The sequence below is a fragment of the Hemibagrus wyckioides genome, linkage group LG01 (genome assembly GCF_019097595.1).
Source record: "Hemibagrus wyckioides isolate EC202008001 linkage group LG01, SWU_Hwy_1.0, whole genome shotgun sequence".
Taxonomy (NCBI): Eukaryota; Metazoa; Chordata; class Actinopteri; order Siluriformes; family Bagridae; genus Hemibagrus; species Hemibagrus wyckioides.
The window spans coordinates 10053279-10081267 of record NC_080710.1 but is presented as its reverse complement, the minus strand read 5'-3'; the positions used below and the strand labels follow the sequence as shown (position 1 = coordinate 10081267).

Below are 27989 nucleotides of genomic sequence, written 5' to 3'. Positions count from 1 at the left end.
TGGCAATATAGTGTATGTATGTGTATGTATATATGTGTATGTATGTATGTATGTGTGTGTGTGTGTGTGTACATATATATATATTTTTTTTTTCCTCCTCTCTCTTTTCTTTGGGCTTTAAATCTTTATTTGAAAGCAGAAGTTTAAGTGTAGTCTTTGTTATTATCTGAACTTAAATTAGAACACCTTATTCCCGGTTGAGCTGTTGTTGTGGTTGTTTGCTCTTTTTGGAGGATAGTGATTGAACGAGTGTACTCTTCTGGTTCACTCATTTACTTAAACTTTGTTCTGTTCCTTTCTTTATTGTTCGTAGTTCATGTCATTGTCATTAATATCCTTTAATGCCAGGGGCCTCAGGGATGAAGTGTGAAACGAAAAGCTCTTTTTTTGTTTGCTAAAAAAACACAAATCAGATTTCTGTTTTCTTCAGGAATGTCATTCGACTATTGATGATTACAAATGGTGGAAATCTCAGTGGGGTAACGATATTTGGAGTTCACATGGCACTGAACACTCAGCTGGTGTAAGTATCCTGAGAAACAAATTTGGTGGGGATATATTAGGGTCAGAATCAGATAGTTTGGGTCATTTTCATTTACTAGTGATCTCACTTAACCCACAAATTGTAATTCTTGGAAATATATATGGGTACAATAATTCTTTGGATAATGAACTTTTTTTAACAAATTAGATGAGAAGTTTACATATTGGTCTAATAAATTTCCTAATGCATTTTTCATTCTAGGAGGAGACTTTAATGTGTCATTTAATAATTCTTTGGACAGATATCCTCCAAAAAGTACCGTTTGTTCTAGCCTTGCACTTTTAGACCTAATAGACAAGTTTGAAATGGTGGACATTTGGAGGGAAAGATTCCCTAATAATTTAGAGTTTACTTGGGCCAATAAAAGTGGATCAAGACAATCTCGTATTGACTATTGGCTCATATCAAAAAGTATGTCAAATTTTGATCTGAGTGTCGGCATTCAATGTACCCCGTTAACCGACCACAAGACTATCTTCATTAATACCCCTTTAATGGCAGATTATGTAACAGCCCAATGCAGAGCTTCTTTGTGGAAACTTAACAGTTCACTGCTAGAATTACCAGATGTAAAGGATAAAATTAAAGAATTAATTGGAAAGCAGCCACAATTCAAAATTCTTTTGGTATCATTTGGGACCTTTTTAAGTTTGAGACAGGTGTTTATTTAAGAAAAGTTGGAACACGTTTAGCCAGAAAAAGAAGGGTTCCTGAAGACAACCTAATCATGAAATTATCTCAGTTTAATCATTTTGATTGCTTGTCGCTGCAGGAAAAATCTGAAATTGCAGATTTGCAAATGAAATTGGATGAATTATACATATCTAAAGCTAGGGGCGCTTATATAAGATCCAGGAAAAAATGGCTCGAAGAGGGAGAACTCAATTCCGCATATTTTTTTTTAAGCTGGAAAAGCGTAATTTTGCCCTCTCAACAATTGAACAACTATGTGTTGATGGAAAATTGTTAAAGATCCAAAGGAAATAGCAAATTACAGTGCCAGTTTTTTCTATAAAGAATCTTTATAGTTCCAAGTACTCAGAGCAGACAACGTCCTCATTTCTAGACTCAGTTAATTATGTTAAAGTTATTTCTGAAACGGATAGATTTTTTTGTGATAGCATTGTTACTCCTGAGGAAGTACAAAGAGCAATCAAGAATTTGAAAAACAATAAATCCCCAGGGTGTGATGGACTTACAACTGAGCTGTACAAAGTATTTGCTGATGAACTTACTCCTTTCTTAACTCAGGTTTTTAGAGAAAGTATTGAAAAAGAGGCTTTACCTCCTACACTGATGCAAGGTATCATAACATTAATTCCTAAACCTAAGAAAGAGCTTACCAATTTAGACAACTGGTGACCCATCACACTCCTTAATAATGACTATAAAATTTGCGCTATAATATTTGCTAAAAGACTTAAAGTTTGTTTGGATACTGTTATAGATGAGACTCTGGATTTATGAGGGACCGACACATAATGAATAATATTAGATTAGTTTTAGACTTACTAGATTATAATGATTTGCTTGAACATAAGTTTCATTCTTCTTCCTGGATTTTTATAAAGCCTTTGATTCAGTTGAACATAAATTTATATTTAAATCAGTGGAAAAATTTGGTTTTGGTGAATATTTTTGTAAGGCAGTGAGAACTCTATATCACAACTGTAGTAGCACAATTAAATTAAAATATGGTACTTCTCCTAGATTTTGCTTGTCACGTGGTATTAGACAAGGGTGTCCATTATCCCCTTATTTATTTTTACTAGTTTCCCCAGATATTCGCTTCTTATATTTCTAATAGTGGTCTTCATGGTGTTTCTATTGCTGACAAACAAATACTTATCAGTCAACTGGCTGATGATACCACACTTTTTTTTGCAAGATGCTAAACAAGTTCCTTTAGCACTAAAGTATATTCAGCAATTTTCCAAAGCATCAGGCCTGTTTTTGAACCTCTCAAAGTGCAAATTGATGTCCATCAAAGAATGTAATTTGTCAGAAATTTGTAATATTCAAATCACAGATCAGGTAATCTTATTTAGGTGTTCTTATAACAAAAAATGATTTGGAAAGATGCTCCTTAAATTTTAATCCATTAATTGAAAGTACTCAGAAAAGACTGAATATGTGGCTCCAACGTGATCTCTCATTGAAGGGAAGAATCTTACTAGCCAAAGCTGAAGGTTTGTCAAGATTAACATATACTGCTCTCTCTCTTTGAATGTTGACACTGCCATTCTTAAAAAAATTGATACAATGCTTCTCAACTTTGTTTGGACGAATAAAACTCATTTTATTACAAAGTCTGTACTTATGAACACCACTGAGAAAGGCGGGTTGAACTTTCTTGATTTCTCCACTTTAAACAACACCTTTAAAATTAATTGGATAAGAATCTGTATCAATATGCCCTCATCTATATGGAATCTGATCCCTAATGCTGTTTTTTTCCAAAGTAGGTGGTTTACATTTTTTTATTAATTTGTAACTATAACATCATGAAAATCCCTGTCAAATTCTCTCTTTTTCATAGGCAAATGTTATTAGCTTGGTCCCTCATTTTTAAACACAATTTTACACCTCACTCATATCTAATCTGGAACAATAAGAATCTACTGTATAAACACAAATCTATCTTTTTTGAAATTTGGTTTAAAAATGGTATTGTTTTCGTGTCTCAACTTTTCAATCAAAATGGTTCGATCTGTAATTACTCTGAGTTTTTAGTTAAGCGTGGAATTCCTGTTAGTCTGAAAGAGTGCAATTGTTGCTGATGCAGTGCCACATGGAGTTGTCATGCTTTTTAGAGGTCTTTCTTTTCCAATCTCAGCAGTGCCTTTCATCATCCAAGTCAAAAAACAATAAGAAAATTTGAGTGTTATTTCAGACGGAGTCCATTTCTGTGCCTTATGTAATCTCGTATTGGAATGGTTTAGTAAGTGATATTCCATGGAAGAAAGTTTGGTCATTACCTCACAAATATTTAATTACTAAGAAAATGAGAGAAATTGCCTTTAAGTTGATTCATAGAATTTACCCGGATAAGTGCTCTCTTAAACGACTTAAGAATGATATTAATACCAACTGTTCTTTCTGTTTAGATATCCCTGAAACTTCTTTACATTTGTTCTGGAATTGCTCTTACATTTTGGTGTGACATTCTTGAATTTGTCAAATGTTATGTGAATGCTAATTTTGAGTTTACTTACAGAAATGTAATTTTTGGCTTTCACGAAAGTGGAAAAAAGGGTGATACTTATCTCATAAACCTTATTTTCCTGTTTGCTAAATATCATATTCATAAATGTAAATTTTCTAAATGCAAACCTCTTTTTATAAGATTTAAACTTGAATTGAAAATGTATTTTGAATCTATTGAGCTCTCTAAGAACTTAAAAGCAATAAAAAGATGGCTTTGCTAAAGGACTTTGCACTTCCTTTGGACTGAAGGACTGATAGACTGAATTGTTATGGACTGTATTGTTATGGCTTGAAAATGTTGACAGTTGTTATTGTTTGTTTTTCACACACTGAATTAAAAAAAAAAAAAAAAAAGTCTCTTCACTGGAAAAGTGTGGTAGGAACATTGGCATTGCTGGTTGATGGATCAGTTTTCATAACAACCTTGCTGACTTTCTTCCATTGTTAGCGAAGGCATACTTTTCATAACGTGGATTTTAAAATGTAACTGGCCAAAAGTTGGCAAGGTGGATTTAAAGGTGATCGTCGACCCTGGCACCCAACCTTAGTTCAGTAAAATGGCCAGCATCAGATTCCTACCAGGGATGCCAATAGTGCACCTTCAAAGCTTTATCCTAAAAACAAAACACAGTCCATTTATGTGCTTACTCATGTTTAAAGGTACACTATTTCCACAAGTGAAGGCTGCATATCAATTGAACAAAAGATGTACACTTAAGGCTACCAACCCAACGACTAGGAAAGGTGCAGATAAATACAAGTTTTTTTCTAAGAGTGTAGCTTAAAAATGACTAGACAGAGTTCTTGACGGATGTATGAAGGATTGCTTGACGTCTCACAGTTCTTAGCAGCTTTTAATAAGGCCCCAAAGTGCGCTGAAGGAATCACATCGCACGCCAATCCTCACAGAAGCAGACTCAGAAGAAATCTCTGTCTTTCTTTTATGCCCAGGAACTACTTCCCCCGTGTGCGGGCGTTAGGTTTGGGCGCTGCAGCAGCAGCGGGCGAAAGGGGAAGACTATGTGCTTGCAAGTCCACTTTTTGCTGCAGAATGCCAGTCAGTAGGAACTCGGCGCTAACCACAGGAAAAGACAAACTCCGAGCTCTTTCACACAGTGCTCTGTCCTCTTCACATGACACCACCACCACTGTCTGAGCCTGCCATAGACAGAGAGAGGCATATGGTTCAATGTCTCATGGAAAACAATCCAGAAACTGAGACAGACCCAGAGAAGCTTAATAAGAGAAATATGGCTGTGATGGTTACCAGATGCAGCCAGTTGGGAGGAGCTCAAAAGCTTTACCCAAAATAATAACCACAGTGAGGATAAAATATCAGAATGAATTGTAAATAGCTGTGTGTGTGTGTGTGTGTGTGTGTACAGGGTTAGTAAATGCATGTGTGTGATGTTACCTTGACAGCCGAGGGTATTTTGGGAAGGAAACGTGCCCCACAGCAGGTAATGATCTCCTTCATCTGAGCCGGCTCAGGCTTCACAGAGGGTGTTACATGGATTTCATAACCCTGTTGGGAAATATGTACATTATGACCACTATATCATATTAGTAAGTTCCATACACCATCAGCCTTAACATTAAAACTAAGGATGAAGTGAGTTACACTGATTATCTCGGTACAGTAGCACCTGTCAAGGGGTGGGATATATTAAACAGCAAGTGATGGTCAGTTCTCAAAATTGATGTGTAGGAAGCAGGAAAAATGTGCAAGTGTAGGAATCTGAGTTACTCAGACAAGGGTCAAATAGTGATGGCTAGCGCATGTCCGGTCTTGTGGGGTTTTCCAGGTTTGGTGGTTAGTACCTACCAAAAGTGGTCCAACGAAGAACAACCATTGAACGAGTGACAGGGTCATGGACTTCCAAGGCTCACTGATGCATTTGGAGAGTGAAGGCAAGCTTGCCTGATCTGATCCTACAGAAGAGCCACTACTGATAAAGCGAATGCTGGCTGTGATAGAAAGAGTCAGAACACACAGTACATCACAGCTGGTTGTGTATGGTCACTGTGTAGCCACAGACTGCTCACAATGACCATGCTGACTTCTGTCTAATGGTGAAAGCACCTATAATGTGTATGGGAGCATCAGAACTGGATTATGGATCAATAGAAAAAGAAGAATCACGTCTGATGAATCATGTTTTTTTGGCACCAGAAAGCACTATGGAAAGAAGGCAAGCTGGTGGAGGCAGTGTAATACTCTGGGCAGTTCTGCTGGGAAACTTTGGGTCCTGGCATTCATGTGGATGTGACATTGACACACACCACCCACATAAACATTGCTGCAGACCAAGTACAGTATTCCATAATGACATCATTCAGCTGGATAATGCACCCTACAAAGGTTGTTCAGGAATGATTTGAGGAATATGACAATGAGTTCAAGGTCCTAACTTGGCCTAGAGATCTCAATCTAATAGAAGTATCTGTAGGATGTGTTGGACAAACAAGTCTGATCCATGGAAGCACCAGGAGGATCTGCTGCTAACATCTTGGTCCCAGATAGCACAGAATACTTTCAGAGGACGTGTGAAGTCCATGTCTCGACAGGTCAGAGCTGTTTTGGTGGCACAAGGGAGCCTACACAATATTAAATGTTATGGCTGATCAGGGTTTATATAAGAAATGGTGCAAATGAACAGCTTGAAAGTGGCCAGTAAGTATACACTGTGTAAAAATCTGATACACTAGTTTCATCATAACACACACTGAAATGAAAATGAAATGAAACACTGCCATGTTAGTGTGTTCTAGCTTTGTGGTGTAAATGGTTCACAACACTCATTTATGCCTGAAGGTTGAAGATGAGAGAAAGAGAGAAAGTACCTGCAATAGCGGCTGAGAGTTGGCTACTCTCAGAGCATCCTGAAGACTGAAGTTAAATCTCTTCTCTTGCTCTACATCTTTTACTAAGAATCCATTAGGAGAGAGGAAGCTTCCGGCTTTACCACACTATAAAGGGTCAGAGAGAGAGAGAGAGAGAGTGAGAGAACTGTTTAGATAACTGTTAAAACCACTGTTGTTGTGGATCTGTGCAATTCAATTCCAGCTAAAACAAAACCTTATTTTGCTATTAGTTATTTAGTAGTCAAGCTTCTTTTATCGATTCCTCTTTCATGCTGTAAAACTGAGTGAAAAGAACTAAGAGCTTTTTCTGTAGCTGTTCCTAAACATCAGGGCTCTTCAACACAAAATGATTTAAAAGCTAGTCTTAAGACTTTTAATTATATATGTACAATTAGATATGATATGATTTCTTATTGTAAAGCAACAATACAAGTCAACAATTTGACTTGACTGTATAGATGAAACATGAGGCTATTTATATTTACAATATGCAGGCATGTTATTGAGGTCATCTAAACAGAAACTGGATGCTGTTCCCAATGCTGGTGAGCACGACCAATCACGTTCTCTGCTGCGACAGTGTCACTTCTATCAGTTTTTACCACCATGTTGAATATTTGTGGCATGACTGTGGCATATCTGATTTCTAAACTTGGGACACCAAAATGCCACAAGAGAATATCTCATATGACCCTCAGGAGATCACGAGTTGGAATAGTGATGATGTCACAGCCCTCCTTTGCTGGTAGTCCTACATAAAGTGGCCCTGATCTCTGGGTGGGATGGACTGAAGCAACACTGGACAACTGTGGGCGTCTGTGAGCATTGTGAAGTAGCAGTCTGAAATGAAGCATTATGCTGAGCTGTGTTCACACCAGCAGTGGTGCATTGCAACAAAGCAGCTGCGTGTCATTTATTTTCGCTGTGAGCTAGCAATTTCCCAGTGAAGTAACGAGCTGTAACGAAAGTGGGTGGGGCGAGTGACGGGGCAAACCAGGAAAAAGTGAGTTATGTGAAAGTGAAGTAAAGTGATCTTGTGATTCTGGTGGGTGAGAGTGAGGATGTTTTGCTTCTTTATATTCGTTCCTGCTTGCACATTTGAAGCCGTTCATCAAGGCTCATTCATTATGCTGCAGTGGAGCCTGAAAATCTTTCCAAGCACAGAAAAATCTAAGCTTTGCCAAATTTAATGTCCATCAGCTTTCTGAAACTCCTCTAAAGCAGTCTAATACTCTGCTGTAGACTACTGAATACAAACCTTAACTTTAAAGCTGAAACTTCTCACCTTGCTCAGCCAGTCAGGGGTAACGATCGGCACGCCCCGGGCCACGGCGCACAGGAACTTAACGGTACGACGAACTTTATCGGTCACTAGGTGAGTCATATCAGCCACGCCTTTAGCCAGCCCTCCACCTAGATGCATCACCACCTTCTCTCCGTCCTCAACCACGACTCCTGTAAACAGAACCTGACAGGAAGTGTGACAGAACTGTTACTCAAGCGAGAGTTCTACTATTGTGTCAATTCTTATATGATGTTTTTGCTCATCTATAATTTCTAATTGATAAAATCATAGACTGAAATGTTGGCAAATTTGTTTTTCTGTCTTCAGTGTAATGAGAATAAATATACCTTGTGTGTCGGCCCAGTTAAAGAGCGGCGAGGGGTTTTAGGGGTCGGCTGAGGAGTTTCTGTCTTAGAAACATCAGCGCCTCTTTTCCGCCCCCTGCTGCTGCTTTGGCTCGTAAAACTGTCCTCAGCAGGTACAGACTCCTCCTCCTCCTCCTCTGCCTCACAAGCTGCTTCTGCTTTAATGTCATTTGCACCAGGACGTTTCCCACCTCTTCCTCTTCCTCTCCCCACAGCTGCTGACGGTTTTCTCTCCTCCACCTTCTCCTCCTGCTCTTCGGCTTTCACGCTCTTCCTCCTCTTCGCTCCCCTGCCTCGGCTCTGAGTGGCCACACTGTCGCTGGATCTGTCCGAACTCCTGGAGTTGGAGCGAGAGTGAACAGCTTGCTTTGTGTCCTCCTTCTGACTAGAGGGTGCTGTGATAGTTCTTCTTCTCCCTCTTCTTATTCCTTCGTTCATGCTATCCTGAGTGGACTGCTCCGAACATACCGAGTTGGAGGAGTTGGAGCGCGAGCGAGTTCTTTTAGCTGGACCGCCTTCATCCTCCATGTCAGCAGGAGGAGCGAGAGATTTCCTGGCAGTGCGTCGGCCTCGTCTGGGTTTGGAGTCGCTCTCAGCTTGTTCATTCTCTTGCTTTTTGCTGCTGCTTTCTTCACATTCTTTTTTTTGTTGTTCGCTATCCAGTCTTTCTTCCGTTCCTTCTTCTAATTCTGTCTCCTCCTCTTTCTTGCTCTTTTTCCCCTTTCTTTCTGCTTTCCGTCTTCCTGGTGCTTGTCTCTTTTCTTTTTCCACGCCCTCATTATTGTCTTTACTCTCTTTCTCCTTCTGTTCCATTTTTTCCTTCTCTTCTCTCTCCCTTTTCTCTCTTTCTAATCTATATTTTTCTTCTTGTTCTTTCCTTTCACGCTCAAGTTTTTCCTCAAGCTCTCGTCTTTTCCTTGTCTCCTTTTCAAGTTTCTCTTTTTCCTCCTTTTCCTTATTTTCTCTCTCTATCCTCTCTTGCTCTAACCTGTCTTTTTCTCTCCTTTCCTTTTCCAGCTGTTTCTCTCTTTCAACCCTTTCTTTTTCCTCTTTTTCTTTCATCTCCCTTTCAGCCTGTTCTTTCTCTTCTCTTTCCTTCTTTTCTCTCTCCAATCTGTCCTTTTCTTCTTGCTCCTGCTTTTCACGTTCTTCTCTCTCCTTCCTCTCCTTCTCCAGTCGTATGCTCTCTTCTCTTTCTAGTTGATCTCTAGCTTCTTCATTCTTCTCCTTCTCCTCGAGTCTGGCTTTTTCGTCATCTTTGGATTTTTGCCTCAGGTTCTTTTGACCTCTTTCTCTGTTCCCGCCATCTAGCTCTTCATCCCTGTCCTCGTCTTGCTCTATTTTTCCTCTCTTTCCTCTCCTATCTTTCTCTACAGGAGCTCTTCCTCTGCCTTTACCCTTGACAGATGTTTCTCTCCCTCTTTTTCCTCTCAGGCTCCTTCTAGTGTCTTGTTCTTCCTCTTCCATCTTTGTAGCTTCAGCTGTAGAATCGGCCTCCAGAGGTTGTGTGGCCTCGACATTAGTAGTCCGCCTTCCTCTGTGGGATTTTCTAACAGGCTTGACTTCACTTTGTGGCTTTTCCTCTTGTCCTTCCTCTTCATCACACATCAGTGAGGTTTCAGGAATGGCGACATGACCCATGACAAGCTTGGTTGGCTTTGTCTTAGGATTTTGTCTCCTCCTACTGGATCTCTTGATAGACATGACTTCATTCAGTTGCTCTTCCTCTTCCTCCTGTCCCTCATTATCCTCCGCACACAACGGTAACGTCTCAGCAACCGCCGCACATGTGACTTTATCAGACTCGACAGACTGTTTCGGCGCCTCCTCCTTTTGTGTCCTGTTTTCATTCTCCTCTTCCTCCCGTCCCTCTTCCTCCTCACACATAGGCAGTGTTTCGGCAATAGCGAGAGCAGCGTTAGTGTGATGATCAGACTCAAGGCGCTGTGTTGACTGAGCAGACTGTGTTCCTCTGCTGGAGCTAGGTTCATCCTCATGCTCTTCCTCATGTGCGTTCTCTTCTTCCTCCTCACACATAGGCAGCGTTTCGGCAATAGCGAGAGCAGCATGTGTGTGATGATCAGACTCAAGGCGCTGTGTTGACTGAGCAGACTGTGTTCCTCTGCTCGAGCTGGGTTTAACCTCATGCTCTTCCTCATCTCCCTTCTCTTCCTCCTCCTCACACATAGGCAGTGTTTCAGCAATAGCGACAGCAGCATTAGTGTGATGATCAGACTCGATGCACTGTGTTGACTGAGCAGACTGTGTTCCTCTGCTCGAGCTGGGTTCATCCTCATTTCCCTTCTCTTCTTCCTCCTCACAGATGGGCAGTGTTTCAATAATAGTATCAGCCTCAGCAGGCTGCATTTGCACTTCATCTACTTCATTATCATTTCCTCCTATTTGATTCTCATCTCCTTCCTTCTTCACATCTTCAGCAGAGTCTCCAGTGACTCCATTCTTCGTTTCCATCACCATTCTCCCAGTTCCTTTGATCTCTCTTCCGTCATTCTCTTGTCCCACACTATCGTTCGTTTCATTCTGAGCCCCTTGTCCCTCGTCTCTTTCTTCATCCTTGCTCTCTCGTTCTTTCTGAATTATCTCAGCGAGGAAAGCATAGGGTTGCGTCTGCTCCTCCTGCCTCGGGCTCCTGATGATCAGCAGAGTGTCTGCGGTAGAGAGATGCGAATCCGCTTGTACCTCCTCTTCTTCCTTTCTTTCTGGTTCACCAGCACTAACCTTCTCATTAGAGTCACGATCATTAGGATCTTCATTCTGGGCTCCGGGTTCGATGAGCTGTGTTTCAGCAATGTGGATGTTGGAGTAACATGGTGCAGCTCGGGGCTGCGTTTCATCTTCTTCCTCATCTTTTCCTTCATCTTTCACCTCCTCATGGCTTATGGAATCAGTGTAGGCCTGTGTGGCATCCAGATCCAGCTGTGTTTGCCCAGCTTTAGTACTGCCTTCTGAATTTTTCATTGCTGTAACACACAGATAAGAAGAACAGCTCTGCTTTATCAAGAAAGGGCTAGAGTACTAGCTGACTTTACTGCCGACTTGGTGAGAAATTTATGAAAACAAATTGTATTGAATTATTTACATTTACATTTCTGGCATTTGGCAGACTTATTCAGAGTGACTTAAAATTTAAAATTAAAATTTATTTAAGGGTTAAGGGCCTTTCTCAGGGGCCCAGCAGTGACAGCTTGATGGACCTGGGATTCAAACTCAAACCTTCTGATCAGCCCAACACCTTAACCACTAAGCTACCACATTCCCATCCATTGTCCAATTATTAGGAAAATGTATCGCAGCTTTTCACACTGCACTTAACCCCGGATTATCATTGTTCTGCCCCTCGCTTTTAACCCTGAGTAGAGGAACATTTCACACTGGTAATTTAGAATGATGTCAGTACCACTTTTCACACAGGGTTATGAAACACTGCTCTGAAGTGCTTTTACAGTGTTTATACCACATTGTGGTGACAAAGGTCTACAGCGTGAAATGATGTGGTGTTAGAATGTCACGGCTACATGCTCAGCAACAGACACAGTGTGTGCCTCATATCATGTGCTCTGTACAGTCACAGAAACCCTGTGTATTACAGTAGTTGCCGCGTTTGAGGGGAAAAATATAATAAAATAATATCAATTAAAGAGAGAAGAGGAGGCAGTTTAATTTGACAGTTATGGTCAGAAAAGTCTGTTCGAGGCAAACAATCAGAGATAATGATAAGAGTATTTAAGGACTAAAAAAGCAGTTGGATATGAACTTATTAATTTCAGGATTAAGGCTGGATTAGTAAACTGTGAAAGATAATACAAGACAATACATGCTTAGGGGCAGAAAAACAGACCTGTAATTATTATTTTTTTAATTTTAGACCCAGTTTTCTCACTGCTACATGAGACAAGTCGTCATTTAAAGCGGTCTCATGCTGTATTTATATGGTTGTTGATGCTGCAAGAGGATTAATCCAGGGTTTAGGAATATACAGTGTTTAACGTCAGATTATAAAAGATACAGAATTTATTGTTATCCCCAGGTAAAATATGAGCAGTGTGCTACCTGAAACATCTAACCCAGGATTCTGTTTAGCAGAGTCACCAAGAGTTAACTGTTTGACTAGGCGTTACAAACTTTGGCACAGTGATGCACCAGCAGGAGGAACAACAAAGAACAAATAACAAACAAGGAAAATGTCTGGAAACTGGAGCAACAGAGAAATGAAAGAGCTCTTGGCGGTTTATGTTGAGGAAACCGGTGGCTGTTAATTAAATACCACACTCCAGGATGCAGCTTTAAAATGCCAATCACCATCAGAGTCCAAGAATTCAGCACAAGTAGAGAGAAACTGCATGTGCTGAACAAATTTATGTTAAAATCCATGGTAGGATGAGACTTTCTTGGTACGAGGGAATATTTACCTTCCAGTAAAATGCTGAATATTTACCTATGATCAAATCTCTGGTGTGTGAAAACTGGGCTTTATGATTAATAAAGTAATTAAAGGATTTCTTTATTCTACTTCTATTTTAGATTACTAATGAAGATATTACTTCTATAAAACACATCTAGATTTATCTAGTAGATAAATTAAATTCAGGTAAAGCTGCTTTGTGACAAAATCCATTGCTAAACTGCACTATACAAAAAAATGGAGCTGAAATGAATGAATTATGTGTTGTCAAGTGCATGATTTGGCTCTTTTCTCTTTTGGCATCAAGGTGGTGGAATGAACTGTCCCTAGATGTCCGAACAGTTGGCTATCTTCAAACCTACCTTTTCCTCAAACACTTAAATTAGCTTTCTGTTTGTTTCAGACGTTGTACATATTTTTAAAAAATCCTCTGAACACAATACTGTATTTAGGCCGATCGTATCCAAAGCACATTTGTACGTCATGGCAGAAATTTAAATGTTGTGTATAATGCAGGTTTATGCAAGTTAAATGTAAAAAACTGCTTAAAGAATTGAGTAAAAGCCTGAAGAGTTGGCTTCAGTACTGTTTTCCATGGCAGCTGCATGGCATGATGGTGGTAGTTACCGTATAACTGAGTTGCCTGCAGTTGCCAGTCCTCCTCTCCAGGCTCCTGATTGTGTTCTTCAGCTTCTGCAGGTTGATGGCTGCTGTCTGAAAGGTCCAGCTGGAAAGATGAGGCTCCGGCTGAGCGCTGAGGTTCGGGGTCATCCAGCAACTGTGGAGTCTCGTCTAGTGTAGCATCAGCTCGAGCAGCATCACACACGAAAGACTGAGTTTCTGCAACAGTAAAGTCATCATCCGTGAGACTGACACCTCCAGGAGAGACAGAAGGGTGGAGAAGAGAGGGGAGACCTGGGCCTGAAGAGTGAGAGAGACCAAAGAAACAGAGAGAGGGGATGTATATAATCGAACAATTCACAACAGTGGTGCAAAATAGGCAGTGGGGGAAAAGGTCAAGTGTCAGCTGTGACTGAGGGTTTAAACTGGAGGATTCTCAATGCCGTGGACGAGAGAGAGGGACAGACTTGACACACACACAGACCTACACGTGTGCACAATACACACATGCGCACACGATGGCACACACACTCAGACACACATATACACACAGGTGTACAAGTGCACACACACAGGCGCACACACACACACAAACAGGAATGCACATACACACAGGCATGCACGCATACACACAGGTGCACACACACAGACACACACACATGTGCACATACAGAGTTGGAAAAATAGTCTGTCTGAAGAGCCTTCACACATCTCAAGTTCTACAGCTTCCTATATCAGAGTCAGCTGAACATACACCCCAATACTGAACATACACACCTCCCGACCCTGAACATACACCCCCCTGACACTGAGCATACACTCTGACAATTCCACACCTTGTAAACTAACATCAAGACCATCACTGTATTATGTTTTAGTGTTCAAGCCTTCTCTCATGCAGTAGTTTATAATGAAGCAATCTAAAACCACGCCCACTTTTTCTTAAAGACACTACATGTCCAGCAGTATATGGACATCTGATCACCCTTGTGCTTGTTGATCCATTTAATACCGTTAACACTAAGCTTTTCCCCACTTTGCCTTTATAATAACTTCCACTTTGGCATTAATAACTTCCACTCTTCGCATTAAAGTAACAAATCTTTCAACACTAGCGACTTTTGATTTGTGGAAACATTTTATCATTACCACAGAAAATGCCAGATTTGTGAATAAAAGGTCACGTGACACTGTTGTCCTCACTTTCAGACCTGAAATTAACACGGCCAGCATGCGGTCCAATCGGCCGAGATGAACATAAACGACTCACGTTTGAACAGTTGAGATGGATTGAGGAATACTTGTGTTTCCTTCTCCTCTTCAGACAAGCCTATAGAAGAGAGAAACACACACACGCTACACAATTAAAACCATAGTGGATGTTGAATTCACAAATCCATCTGGTCAGAATCTGGTGACTGATTTTCTAGGTAAAGGTTGATAAGAATGTGTTTCTATAGCAAAGGTTCATTTACAGGCACTCGTATGGCAGATGAGCCACATAACTGAAGGCTAACGCAAATAATAATAAACCAAACCCACCTGCTCCTATTGGTGTAGACGACTGGACAATCTGTACTGCTCCTTCTGCACACTTCTGCTCTTTCTCCTGCGTCTCATCTTCATCCTCCTCCACGTCCGTGTCACTGTCCAGCCTGAAGTCATCCCTCAGAGCTTCAACAGGAGGCTGAACTCGAACAGGACTGTCGTGCTGTGTGTCCGGTCTGTATTCCCCAGCGGTTTGACCCTCCTTCCCTGTCTCCTTCACTACAGTAGGAGTTCTGATCTTGGTGAAATCATCCTCCACATCTGTATCGCTGTCTGACTCATGACGTAACGTTTTGGCATCTGGAAAATCGCCGGCTTGTTTCACTAGATGCTTGCGGTCAGTGTCACAAACCGGCTCGATCGCTTTTGTCAATTCCTCGTCTTCCTCTACATCAGTATCGCTGTTCATGTTGAGCTCGGCTACACGGCTGCTTGGAGGTCTGGAGTCTTGGATATGAGGAACATCCTCATCCTCAACATCGGTATCGCTCTCCAAGTGGATCTGTGCAGAACTTGCTGTGTCTTTTTTCACCTCTAAAGCATCCACGGGTCCAGAAAGCGAAGCAGTGTCCGCTTTAACAGGCTCATTCTCCTCCACATCTGTATCGCTGTCCATGGTCAGAGCAGCTGGATTTACCAGGTCTTGTTTTGCAGGTGCATCAGGATCACTCTTGACCTTCTCCACACCTTCCTCCTCTACATCAGTGTCGCTGTCCATGTTCAGATCAGCAGGATTCACAGCGGCCATTTCCGCCGTGACGGCAGCCTCGATCGCTGGCGTAGCCTTCGTCATTCCCACATCGTCGTCCTCGTCGTCTGTATCACTGTCTATGTTGAAGTGCAGTGGATCAGGTTTAGAGGAATCTGACGAGACTTCAGTGTCATTCCCTGTTTTTTGAAATCTACCCTTCAGTGCTGGGGATGGAGTAATAGAGCTCTCATCCTCACTGTGAATAAAAAGAGTGAAGATGAGAGAATTCGGTTGTTGCAGCTCATCACTCATTGTCCATACAGTACGATGTCATAAAAAACCTTACACACTCCACTTAATCTGAGGTTATCATCGTTCCAAACCCTGCTTTTAACCCCAGTTAGTGATCACAGATCACAGAAACCCTTTGTGTTGTTTAGTGTTTGGCAAAAAATAAAAAAATAAAACACAGTGAATTAGAGAGACAAGAAGACAAAAATAATATAAGAGTTTTTAAGGAATGTTCATCTCTTATTTAAGGAATTCTGATTGAAAATACAGAATTATATTTCTATTCTATTCCATTTCACCTTCTTCTACTTTCTTCTTCTTCCTCTTCTTTTGCTTCGGCTATTAAGCAGTACCTATTTTTATGTTTAAATTGTTTATATATATTTACAGATACATTTTATACAAATGTTTATTTTTACAGATATTTTATACAGATGTTTAATTACAGCTTTTTGCACTAACAGACCTGTAATTTATTTTCTCATTTTAGACCCAGTTCTTAAAGATAGGCCAAGTGTTTTAGTTCTCACAGATGTGCCGTTATTTAAATCGATAGTGACACCACTGGTTGTTGACACAGTGAATATGTAAATAAGAAGGTTAAGCCAGAGTTTAGGAATGTACAGGGTGAAACGTCAGATTATGAAGAGCCAGGATTACTTGTTAATCCTGGGTGAAGTATGAGCAGGGTGTGAATCATGAAACAAGATAACCCAGGATTCTGTTTACAATCATCCAGAGTTAACTATTTCAAGTGTGAAAAGCCCTTATGTAGATAAGCGTGCACACACACACACACACACACACACAGTGAGAACATGTGTTTGCAGCAAATATAGTGTCTGATCTGCTAGTTACCTCTCTGGAATGATTTTGTTTGCTGGGGTCAGGAATGTTGAACTCGTCGGGCTGGAAAGGTCCGAAGATGCGGATTCTGAGGCTGAAATGAAAAGGGGATGGTGAAAACAGAATGAGAGAGATAGAGAGAGTCAAAAGTGCTCTGAGTGCATGTATGTTTACAGTACATTATACATTAGAGCTGGGCGATATGGCCAAAAAATTGAATCTCCGATTTTTTAAAAACAAAATTCGATTTTTTTTCTTTAAAAAAATTTAACACTAGAGACTATAGAATAGATTTTTTTTTAATTTGAGCAAAAACAATATAACCAAACATATGAACCGCTAATTTGGACTAAAAGTGCAAAGTGCAAAATTACTTTCGCTAACAAGTTTTTTTTTTTGTTATTTTAGAAAAACAATAATCAGTACAACAACATAAATACCTTTTTGGGGGATTTATAAAATGCAAACTTTCACCAGTCTTTACAAGTTCTAATTATTCTAGTAAAATAAAGTAATATAACCAAATATGAGGGATTTGTAAAGTGCAAACTGCGGAGTTAACTTAAATCACTTTTTATAAAATAAATAATTGTCACCTGAAAAAAAAATCCCTGAAGAAAAACAATTTTGTAAATCAGTTCAACACGCAACTAACACGCTAAATAAAACCAACATGCAACTAACACGCTAAATAAAACCAACATGCAACTAACACGCTAAATAAAACCAACATGCAACTAACACGCTAAATAAAACCAACATGCAACTAACACGCTAAATAAAACCAACATGCAACTAACACGCTAAATAAAACCAACATGCAACTAACACGCTAAATAAAACCAACATGCAACTAACACGCTAAATAAAACCAACATGCAACTAACACGCTAAATAAAACCAACATGCAACTAACACGCTACATAAAACCAACATGCAACATAAAACCAACATGAAACTAACACGCTAAATAAAACCAACATGCAACTAACACGCTAAATAAAACCAAAATGCAACTAACACGCTAAATAAAACCAACATGCAACTAACGCGCTAAATAAAACCAAAATGCAACTAACACGCTAAATAAAACCAAAATGCAACTAACACGCTAAATAAAATCAAACAGGAGCCAGACAGCAGTTTGTGTGTGTATATGGGCACAATCAGGGGCGAGTCTAGAATTTTCATTTAAGGGGGGTTCAGATGCCCCCAATGAGGGTATAATAGTAAAACATATAAATAAATAAAATAAAATAAAATAAAGGTTTGACTAAAGGGTATGATGGTAAACTTATTGTAGCTGTATTGCATAAATGTGTTTTATAACATTTGAGTACTGAACAAGCCAAATACGAGTCTTCCTGATCACACACACACACAAACACACACACTTGTCCTCTGATCCTCGCTCTGCGACGCCGCGGTTTCTTCAGTCGGATTGAAGAACGTGCTGAAAGACGGGGAGGAGCCGAAGTCTGCCGCCGTATTCGTTGCTAGGCCATTTTTAACATTTCTATTCAGCCACCCTAAGAATTCTGCGATTCTCCATAAACTCTATACAAATTCGTGATCGCTTCAGTCCCCTTTAAATCTCATATGAAAACGGCGGCAGACTTTCGGCTCCTCCCCGTCTTTCAGAGCGTTCTTCAATCCGACTGAAGAAACCGCGCCTCTCTTAGAAACAAGCTCTTTGCGTCGCAGAACTACGGAAGCTCGCTCTGCCAGACCAAAGTGAAATCGGAAAATCGATTTTCGTTTTTTCAACATCGACATAAACCATAAATTCGAATTAATCGATAATAACGATTAATCGCCCAGCTCTAGTATACATGTTTGCTAATCTCTTCACCTACCCACAATCCTCCTCCTCTCTTTTCTTCCATGCTTCTCTCCATCAGAGTCCGAGTCAGACTCAGGCACCAGGGTCGTCTCTGGCTGTTTGGGAGCCGTCTGAAGTCTTTTCTCTTCATCACTCCACACTGGCACAGGAGGAAGCGCACTCTTCTTCCTGCCATTCTCCACTCTTTTCTCAGTCTCTCCTTCTGCGCTACTGCTAGATGATGTCGGACGCTTGGTTTTCTCAGTGGTGGATGTGTGTGTGTTCTTCTCTGTGTTCTTCAGGCTGACGTACTGGCAGGGGAGATCAGCGAACACCACACTGTCTCCCTCAGTCAGGGCGTAGCGTACGTGTGGATTCAGTTTAAGCCGTCCCTTCCTGGTGCCGTTTAAACTGCCCAGGTCCCACAGCAGGGCCTCTGTTTCTTCACTGTGACCTCGACGGTCATTAGGACCAAACACAGAGATGGATATGATGGCATGGCGGCCTGATATGGAACGGGCTTGGAGAGGCACAGAGCAAGATGTAGGGTCTCTCCCCAAAATGTTCTCTCCTTGGTAGAGAGGCACCTCTGTGGATACATGATGGAGAGAGAAACTTAAACACTAAAATATATAATTCACAGTTTTTGAACTAGTTAACATGGCATATTGAACTTGCTGTTGCCTTCACATGGTATAAGAAATCCAAGGCAAATTTTCACTGACTACTAAAACTTTTTCAAATGTATCATGAATTGCTGATGTTAGTCTTTACTTGTCACATATACATTACTGCACAGTGAAATTCTTTCTTCGCATATCCCATCTTTGGAGGCTTGAGGTCAGAGCGCAAGGTCAGTCATGATGCAGCTCCCCTGTAGGAGGGAGCCTTGCTCAAGGGCCCAATGGTGGCAGCTTGGCAGGCTTGAATGCTTATCTTCCAATCAACAACCCAGAGCCCTTCCAATCAACAACCACTTGAGCTACCATTGCCACTATGTTATAAGTCGTGTCCCAAATGACATACTACCCACTATGAACTTACACTATGCACTCTAGCACCTAGTGTATGAATTTAGAAAGGTCGTATCATCTCAAATGGATAACTTGCACGTTTTTCCTAAACAAAAGTATAAGCCTTTTCCTAGTTGAAGCCAAATGACATCAGACGCATGTAATACAACAGCACAAGCTTTAGCAGAGTACAGTGAATTTTTAAAATGTTGAAAAATAAAATAAAATCACACAACCTGTGCTAATATAAAAGACATTTTATAAAATTTCTCGTCCATCTTATCAAGAGAAAAATTATTTCTCTTCCAAAGTCCCACCCTCTTCCACTATGTTTTCAAAGCTGAGTGCGTTGAGTGCATGAACCGTCCAGTGCTTTTTTGGGTGTATAAGTACAACATCCGGGTTCACTTCCATCTGTTGGAACTCACTACTCACTAAACTAGTATGACTAGTACACAGGCAAACAAAGCTGCTTACTGAATGCTGGCACATGTAATCAAACAATTAAATGTAATGCTTCAATTTAATAAGCAACAGACTTTTTTTTTTATATATAACTGTTTCTACTACAGCATGGTTGAAGGTGCGCCTTTTATTGTGTAACCTCACGACTCGGGCAGTAGTTCTGACTGTAACATGTACAATAGGATAATATTAATGTACTCCATCTGTGTGTTATCGTTTCTATAGTAACAGCTCATAAACAGTAGACTGTATGATTGATGCTCCAACAAATCCAAGGCTAACAGAGTAAGACGTATTATCGTTGATATGGTCATTTTTTTTTGAAGGAGACATTTCTTTAACATTTATGGCAGGAGTCCAGCTTGTGTTCCTGCAAAGTAGTAGCACTGATGTAAGGATATGATTGGACACCACTGATGTACCACTTCTCCTGAGGCGTCTCTCCGGCTTGGTGGGAATGAAAACCTGCACCCACACAGGCCCTTTGTGGATAAGATCGGACACCCCTGCCTTACATAATCTATGTGAGTGCTTCCGTTTGTAGCCATCACTATCCCTTATGATTGATGTGTTATCTCTCTCCCAGAGGTGGACAGTAAAGAAGTACATTTACTTGAGTACTGTACTTAAGTACACTTTTTGAGTATCTGTACTTTACTTGAGTATTATTTTTTCTGGATACTTTTTACTTTAACTTCACTACATTTGAAAGACAAATACTCTACTTTTTACTCCATTACATTTCTATCAAGGTCATTGAGTAGAAAGTAGTTACATTAATCATAGGATGATTTTTTTCACTCTTGTAGCATGACATGTAAAGTTCAGTGGTTTTCCATAATTTTTTGAACTCAATTGCTCAATTGATCAATTGCTGACAAAATGGACGAATATATGCTTTGTATATTATACACCATGTATAATGATAATGGTAATGATGTTTATATGCTTTGTATATTATACACCAGGTATAATGATAATGGTAATGATGTTAGTTAACACACAAAAACGTATGCTGTGTATTGCACACAGGAGGAAGGATCCTGGACAATGGTGTAAATGCATATTAAAACGGTGTAAATGAATGGTGGAAATATATATAACTCTTTGTTAAAGCCGTGTTGCTGTTGGGTGGTTGTACAGCTACAGTTGTGTAGCTGGGTTTTAAAGCAGGTTAGATTTTTTTTCTGAGCAGTCTTCATTTACAGACCATTTGATTGAAATGTGCATGAGTGGATACACATAGATGTGTACAGGTACATCTCAAAATTTTGAATATAATGAAAAAGGTCAATATTTTTTGTTGCTCAGTTCAGAAAGTGAAACCCATTTGCACATAGAGTGAAATATTTCAAGCATTTATTTCTTAAAATTGTGATGATTATGGCTTACAGATAAGGAAAACCCCAACATTCTGTGTCTCAGAAAATTAGAATATTGTGAAAAAGTTCAATATTGGAAAGTCATGGTGTCGCACCCTAATCAGCTAATTACCTCAAAACACCTGCAAAGGTTTCCTGAGATTTTAAATGGTCTCTCAGTCTGGGTCAGTAGGCTACACAATCATGGGGAAGACTGCTGACTTGACAGTTGTCCAGAAGACAGTCACTGACACCCTCCACAAGGAGGGTAAGCCACAAAAGGTCATTGCTAAAGAAGCTGGTTGTTCACAGAGTGCTGTATCCAAACATATTCATAGAAAGTTGAGGGGAAGGAAAAAGTGTGGTAGGAAAAGGTGCAGCAGCAAAAGGGATAACTGCAGCCTTGAGAGGATTGTCAGGCAAAATCCATTCAAGAATTTGGGGGAGCTTCAGATGAATCCTAGACATGGCCTACAAATGTCGCATTCCTCGTGTCAAGCCACTCCTGAACCAGAGACAACGTCAGAAGCGTCTTACCTGGGCTGTGGAGAAAAAGAACTGGACTGTTGCTCAGTGGTCCAAAGTCCTCTTTTCAGATGAAAGTAAGTTTTGCATTTCATTTGGAAATCAAGGTCCCAGAGTCTGGAGTAAGAGTGGAGAGGCACAGAATCCATGTTGCTTGAAGTCCAGTGTGAAGTGTCCACAGTCAGTGATGATTTGGGCTGCCATGTTATCTGCTGGTGTTGGTCCACTGTGTTTTCTGAAGTCCACAGTCAACGCAGCCATCTACCAGGAAATTTTAGAGCACTTCATGCTTCCTTCTGCTGACAAGCTTTATGGAGATGCTGATTTCATTTTCCAGCAGGACTTGGCACCTGCCCACACTGCTAAAGGTACCATAAGCTGGTTCAATGACCATGGTGTTACTGTGCTTGATTGGCCAGCAAACTCTCCTGACCTGAACCCCATAGAGAATCTATGGGGTATTGTCAAGAGGAAGATGAGACACCCCAGACCCAACAATGCAGATGACCTGAAGGCCGCTATCAAAGCAACCTGGGCTTCCATTACACCTGAGCAGTGCCACAGGCTGATTGCCTCCATGCCACGCCGTATTGATGCAAAAGGAGGCCCAACCAAGTATTGAGTGCATAGAAACGAACATACTTTTCAGAAGTCTGACATTTCTCTTTGAAATATCCTTTTTTTATTTATCTTATGTAATATTCTAATTTTCTGAGACACAGAATTTTGGGTTTTCCTTATCTGTAAGCCATAATCATCACAATTTCAAGAAATAAAGGCTTGAAATATTTCACTCTGTGTGATGAATCTATATAATATATGGGTTTCACCTTCTGAACTGAGTGACAAAATATTTACCTTTTTCATATTCTAATTTTTTGAGATGTACCTGTACTTTTTTGTTGGGGGTGGTAGGAGTGTGAAATTAAAAATGAAAATGATTATACCTGTCTTTTTTTGTCAATTCAGTTGTTTAATTTCTATAGGTTTGGTAACATTTTAAAAGCTCTTAATTCCACAGATAGATACTACAAACTGGTCAGTATATTCACTAGGTTGCTACAAGAGGTACTGTAAGTATTGCATACAACAATAATAAAACAATGCGTTGACATTTACTTTTGATACTTAAGTACTTTTAAAAACAAGTACTTCTGTACTTTTACTTACGTAAAAATCTGTCTTTACATCTTTTACTTGTAATGGAGTAATGTTAGACCAGTAGTATTTGTACTTTCACTCAAGTAAGGAAGTTGTGTACTTCGTCCACCTCTGCTCTCTCCTATTAAACACCACTTTAACTGCACTAGCAATGCCACTCTGTGACGTCAGAGCGATACACAACCGCCAATCTGCACCACGATCAGAAAATACATTTCAACACAAACATATTTCAGAGTGGAGTTTTACTTTGAGTAACAGCTTAAAGGCACTCATTTGCATATGAAACGTAGGACATGAACACTGCAAAGCAAAGGGTCCACAAGATTCTGTGGGTCAGTTTAATACCACTCTGCTCACTCACTCACCTGTCTCTGGGATGTGGTTGTTTTTGAAGACTTTCAGTACAGCTAGTGGCTCTCTCTGACTCTTTAGCTCTGCCAGATCATGTTCATCACCCGAGTCATCCTCCTCTCCGAAGAAAGAGTCCTCGATCTGCTGGGTCGCGTCCATGCAGACCTGCGGACAAGACAAGGACACTCATCAGGCATTTTGGACCTTTTTTGCGTTATCCAAAGCTGCAGGTGCAGGAACAAATCACGACTCACAGCTGAGCACTGATCTCTAAAGCAGGCCGAGAAAGTCAGGGAAGTAAGAAACTATCACGAAAAGACAGATCGCCATATCCATGGCAACAGCGTAGCTTTTTTAAAACCCTGACTTAATGCACGTGCACCGCGATCATAAAGAAACTGGTGGGGGAAAAAGTCAGATAAAATGTAGCAGCTGCAGCACGAGCAGGGCTAGCTCTTTAGCTAGATCCTAAACTCTGACCATTTCGACTTCTAAAAACAAATCATGAAAGACGTGAAAACATGCCACAGTGTAAAATTTAAGGACCGTCAGTTTGCTTTGATCGCCTTTATTTACGTAAATAAATTACACTCGGATACTTTACCACGCAGTTGCAGCAGTGGAGGGGAAAACTTCCTGAACAGTAAGCAACGCCTTAAAAGTAAACGCGACTGAACATTGGTTGCAATGGTTGGTGCCTAAAGGTGATTGGTTGGAATGTATGTCACTCAAAGGGTCAAGAAATTTGATTGGATGTTGTATAAAGGACACCGTCTTTTGTGAAATTTTCCCCGCGGTTTCACATAACAATGGCATGGGCAAAGTTAAAGTTTGTGTGTTTTCCAAAAACAAAATAATAAAAATAAATAAATAAATAAATAAATAAAATTAATATAATAAAAAATAATTCATAATATTAAATAATTCCTTTCATTTTAAATCGTTCCCTTTGAATTGATCTTGGTGTTTATACTGATATAAATTATACTTTATTGACGTAAACACAGTTTATTTATTTTCCGTGTATCAGCTTCTGAATGCCGTTTTGTTCATCCACACACTGGCAAATTTTTTTCCACAGCTTATTATTAGAGTACATTACTAACACAATATGGCTGCTCTAACACAGTAACTAATACAATATGGCTGCTATTCATTCTATAAATATAAAGTCACTGAATCTGTCATTCTTTTGTCCATGTTGCTGTTTTATACTGTTTTAGATGCTGATATGTTATATTTAACATGTTAATATTCAAGTATGACTAAATTAAATAAGAATGTCACTGTCTTTTGTGTTGACATGCTGTTAGACTTATTTCTTTGCTGTTTTATCCTTGGCCAGCCCCTTACTATTTATAAATATATACTGTACAGCAATTTGAGCAACAGTAGCTCGTCTGTTGGATCGGATCACACGGGCCAGCCTTCGCTATTCATGTACATCAATCTGCCTTGGCCGCCCATGACCCTGTCACCATTTCACCACTGTTCCTTTCTTGGACCACTTTTGATAGATACTGACCACTGCAGACCGGGAACACCCTACAAGAGCTGCAGTTTTGGAGATACTCTGATCCAGTGGTCTAGCCATCACAATTTGGTCCTTGTCAAACTCGCTCAAATCAAGATTCAAGATTCAAGATTCAAGAAGCTTTTATTGTCATTTCAACCACATATAGCTGGCGCAGTACATAGTGAAATGAAACAACGTTTCTCCAGGACCTGGTGCTACATAAACATACAACTACTAGTACAATACAAAACAACAAACAACACCACAGAGCTAGGACAGAAGTTTGTCTTAGCCACGTAAAGTGCACAGTGTGCAGCTAGGTGCAAACAGAGCATAGACAAGACAGTGCAAAAAAGACAATAAATACAATAAAGACAACACAAAAGAACACAGGACACTTAGCGCTGAAAGGAAATAAAAGAACGTGTACTGGAATGTAAGTGAAATAAAATAGATAAAGTGAAATGATGTAGAAAAAAACGTATTGTGCAAAAATATTGTGCAAAAACACACAGCAGCAGTTGAGGTAGTGCAAATAGAATAAACATAAGTATAACTATAGCAGCGGATGACAGGTAGAGGTAGTGCAGTAAGTAATGAACAGTATAAATTATGTGTGTGTGTGTTTGTGTCCACACAGTCAAGAGAGAGTGTGTGTATCAGTGTGTGAGAGACAGAGAGTTAGTATACAGTTCAGTCCTGAGTGAGAGTGTGTGTGTGTGAGAGAGTGTAGAACAGTTCAGTCCTGAGTGAGAGTGTGTGTGAGAGTGTAGAACAGTTCAGTCCCGGGTGTTGAGGAGCCTAATGGCTTGAGGAAAGAAACTGTTACACAGTCTGGTTGTGAGGGTCCGAATGCTCCGGTACCTCTTTCCAGATGGCAGGAGGGTGAAGAGTGTGTGTGAGGGGTGTGTGGGGTCAGCCACAATGCTGATGGCTTTGCGGATGCAGCGTGCGGTGTAAATGTCTGTGATAGAGGGGAGAGAGACTCCGATGATCTTCTCAGCTGTCCTCACTATCCGCTGAAGGGTCTTGCGATCTGAGACGGTGCAGTTCCCAAACCAGGCAGTGATGCAGCTGCTCAGGACGCTCTCGATGGTCCCTCTGTAGAACACAGTCAGGATGGGGGGAGGGAGATGGGCTTTACTCAGCCTCCTCAGGAAGTAGAGGCGCTGCTGGGCTTTCTTGGTGATGGAGCTGGTGTTGAGTGACCAGGTGAAGTTCTCCGCCAGATGGACACCAAGGAATTTGATGCTCTTGACGATCTCCACAGAGGAGCCATCGATGGACAGCGGAGAATGGTCACTCTGTGCTCTCCTGAAGTCAACAACCATCTCTTTGGTCTTGTCGACGTTCAGGGAGAGGTTGTTGGCTCTGCACCAGGCTGTTAGATGTTGCACCTCCTCTCTGTATGCTGACTCGTCGTTCTTGCTGATGAGACCCACCACGGTCGTGTCATCAGCGAACTTGACGATGTGGTTGGAGCTGTGCATTGCTGCACAGTCGTGAGTCAGCAGAGTGAACAGCAATGGACTGAGCACACAGCCCTGAGGGGCTCCAGTGTTCAGTGTGGTGGTGCTGGAGATACTGCTCCCGATCCGGACTGACTGAGGTCTCCCAGTCAGGAAATCCAGGATCCAGTTGCAGAGAGAGGTGTTCAGGCCCAGGAGACTCAGCTTCTTAATCAGCTGCTGAGGGATGATTGTGTTGAATGCTGAACTGAAATCTATGAACAGCATTCGAACGTAGGAGTCTTTGCAGTCCAGCTGTGTGAGGGCCAGATGGAGGGTTGTGGTGATGGCGTCTTCCGTGGAACGGTTAGGACGATACGCAAACTGCAAGGGGTCCAGCAAGGGTGGTAGCTGTGACTTGATGTGCCTCATGACGAGCCTCTCGAAGCATTTCATCACGATTGGTGTGAGTGCAACGGGACGGTAGTCATTCAGGCAGGAAACCGTGGACTTCTTTGGCACAGGGACGATGGTCGTTGTCTTGAGGCACGTAGGGATGATGGAGCTGCTCAGCGAGATGTTGAAGATGTCAGTGAAGACATCTGCTAGCTGCTCCGCACACTCCCTGAGAACTCTGCCAGGAATGTTGTCTGGTCCAGCGGACTTCCGTGGGTTAACTCTGTATAGAGTTCTCTTCACGTCAGCCGTGGTGAGACAAAGCACTGGGTCATTAGGAGGAGGGATGGTCTTCCTCGCTGTTGTGTTGTTCTGTGCCTCAAACCGAGCGTAGAAGTCGTTCAGCGCATCTGGAAGGGAGGCGTCACTGTCACAGGCAGGTGAAGTTGTCCTGTAGTTGGTGATCGCCTGAATGCCCTGCCACATGCGCCGGGAGTCTCTGTCACACAACACAAATCCTTACGCTTGTCCATTTTTCCTGCTTCTAACACATCAAGTTTGAGGACAAAATGTTCGCTTGCTGCCTAATATATCCCACCCACTAACAGGTGCCATGATGAGGAGATAATCAGTGTTACTCACTTCACCTCTCACTGCTCATAATGTTATGTCTGATCGATGTATACCTTTACAGTATTAAAATACACTAAAAAGTAGTATTTGTTTAGAATTGAAATGCCACCATCCTAATACCATGATCAATAAACACAGAATACAGTAAACAGGTCAGTCTGTGTCTCCTATTGTACTGTGTAACATAGCAAAGGGGTCTGTGCTTGTAACAGTGATGGACATCACAACCCACCATTATTTAAGTTATTTAGGACTTAGGAAATAGGACAGAACCATGTTTGTTCTGCCAAACAGCTAAGGACAGGTTCCAAAAACAAGCCTAAAAAAGCCCACAGTTTGCAGATTCCTAGAGTTATTTTGGCCTTATTCAAGTTGCTTTGCATTAGATCCAGGCCTAATAAAGTCTAAACAGAATGTTGTAAATCTTACTAGCAGCGGTTTAGGAGTGTCCTACTTTATAACTGATCCAGTGTCCTACCCGAGACAAGTAAATCTGCCTAAAGACAAAAGCTGCTTGATATATTCACGTAGTTGATTTTCTGTCTTTTGTTTAAGTCATTGTGCATTCTCTGCTGTTGTTTATTCCTTGCTTGTAATATAATATAATAT

The 27989-nt window shown here is 40.8% G+C and overlaps 1 protein-coding gene across 2 annotated transcripts; it reads right to left on the bottom strand.

The window, feature by feature from the left end:
* Positions 1–105: 105 nt before the first annotated feature.
* mdc1 (mediator of DNA damage checkpoint 1) lies at positions 106–24033 on the bottom strand. Of its 2 annotated transcripts, none has more exons than XM_058393467.1 (12): positions 23992–24033; positions 23402–23552; positions 18543–19097; positions 16699–16780; positions 14853–15805; positions 14581–14640; positions 13317–13610; positions 8249–11247; positions 7902–8084; positions 6596–6721; positions 5166–5276; positions 106–4909 (listed from the first exon to the last, which is right to left on the bottom strand). In XM_058393467.1, the coding sequence occupies exons 2-12, from the start codon at positions 23544–23546 to the stop codon at positions 4706–4708; spliced, it is 5712 nt and encodes a 1903-aa protein (XP_058249450.1). In that variant the 5' UTR covers positions 23547–23552; positions 23992–24033; the 3' UTR covers positions 106–4705. The 2 variants fall into 2 exon arrangements, with proteins under 2 accessions (XP_058249450.1, XP_058249445.1); XM_058393462.1 differs by lacking the exon at positions 23992–24033 and adding an exon at positions 23642–23946.
* Between the last annotated feature and the right edge of the window lie 3956 nt (positions 24034–27989).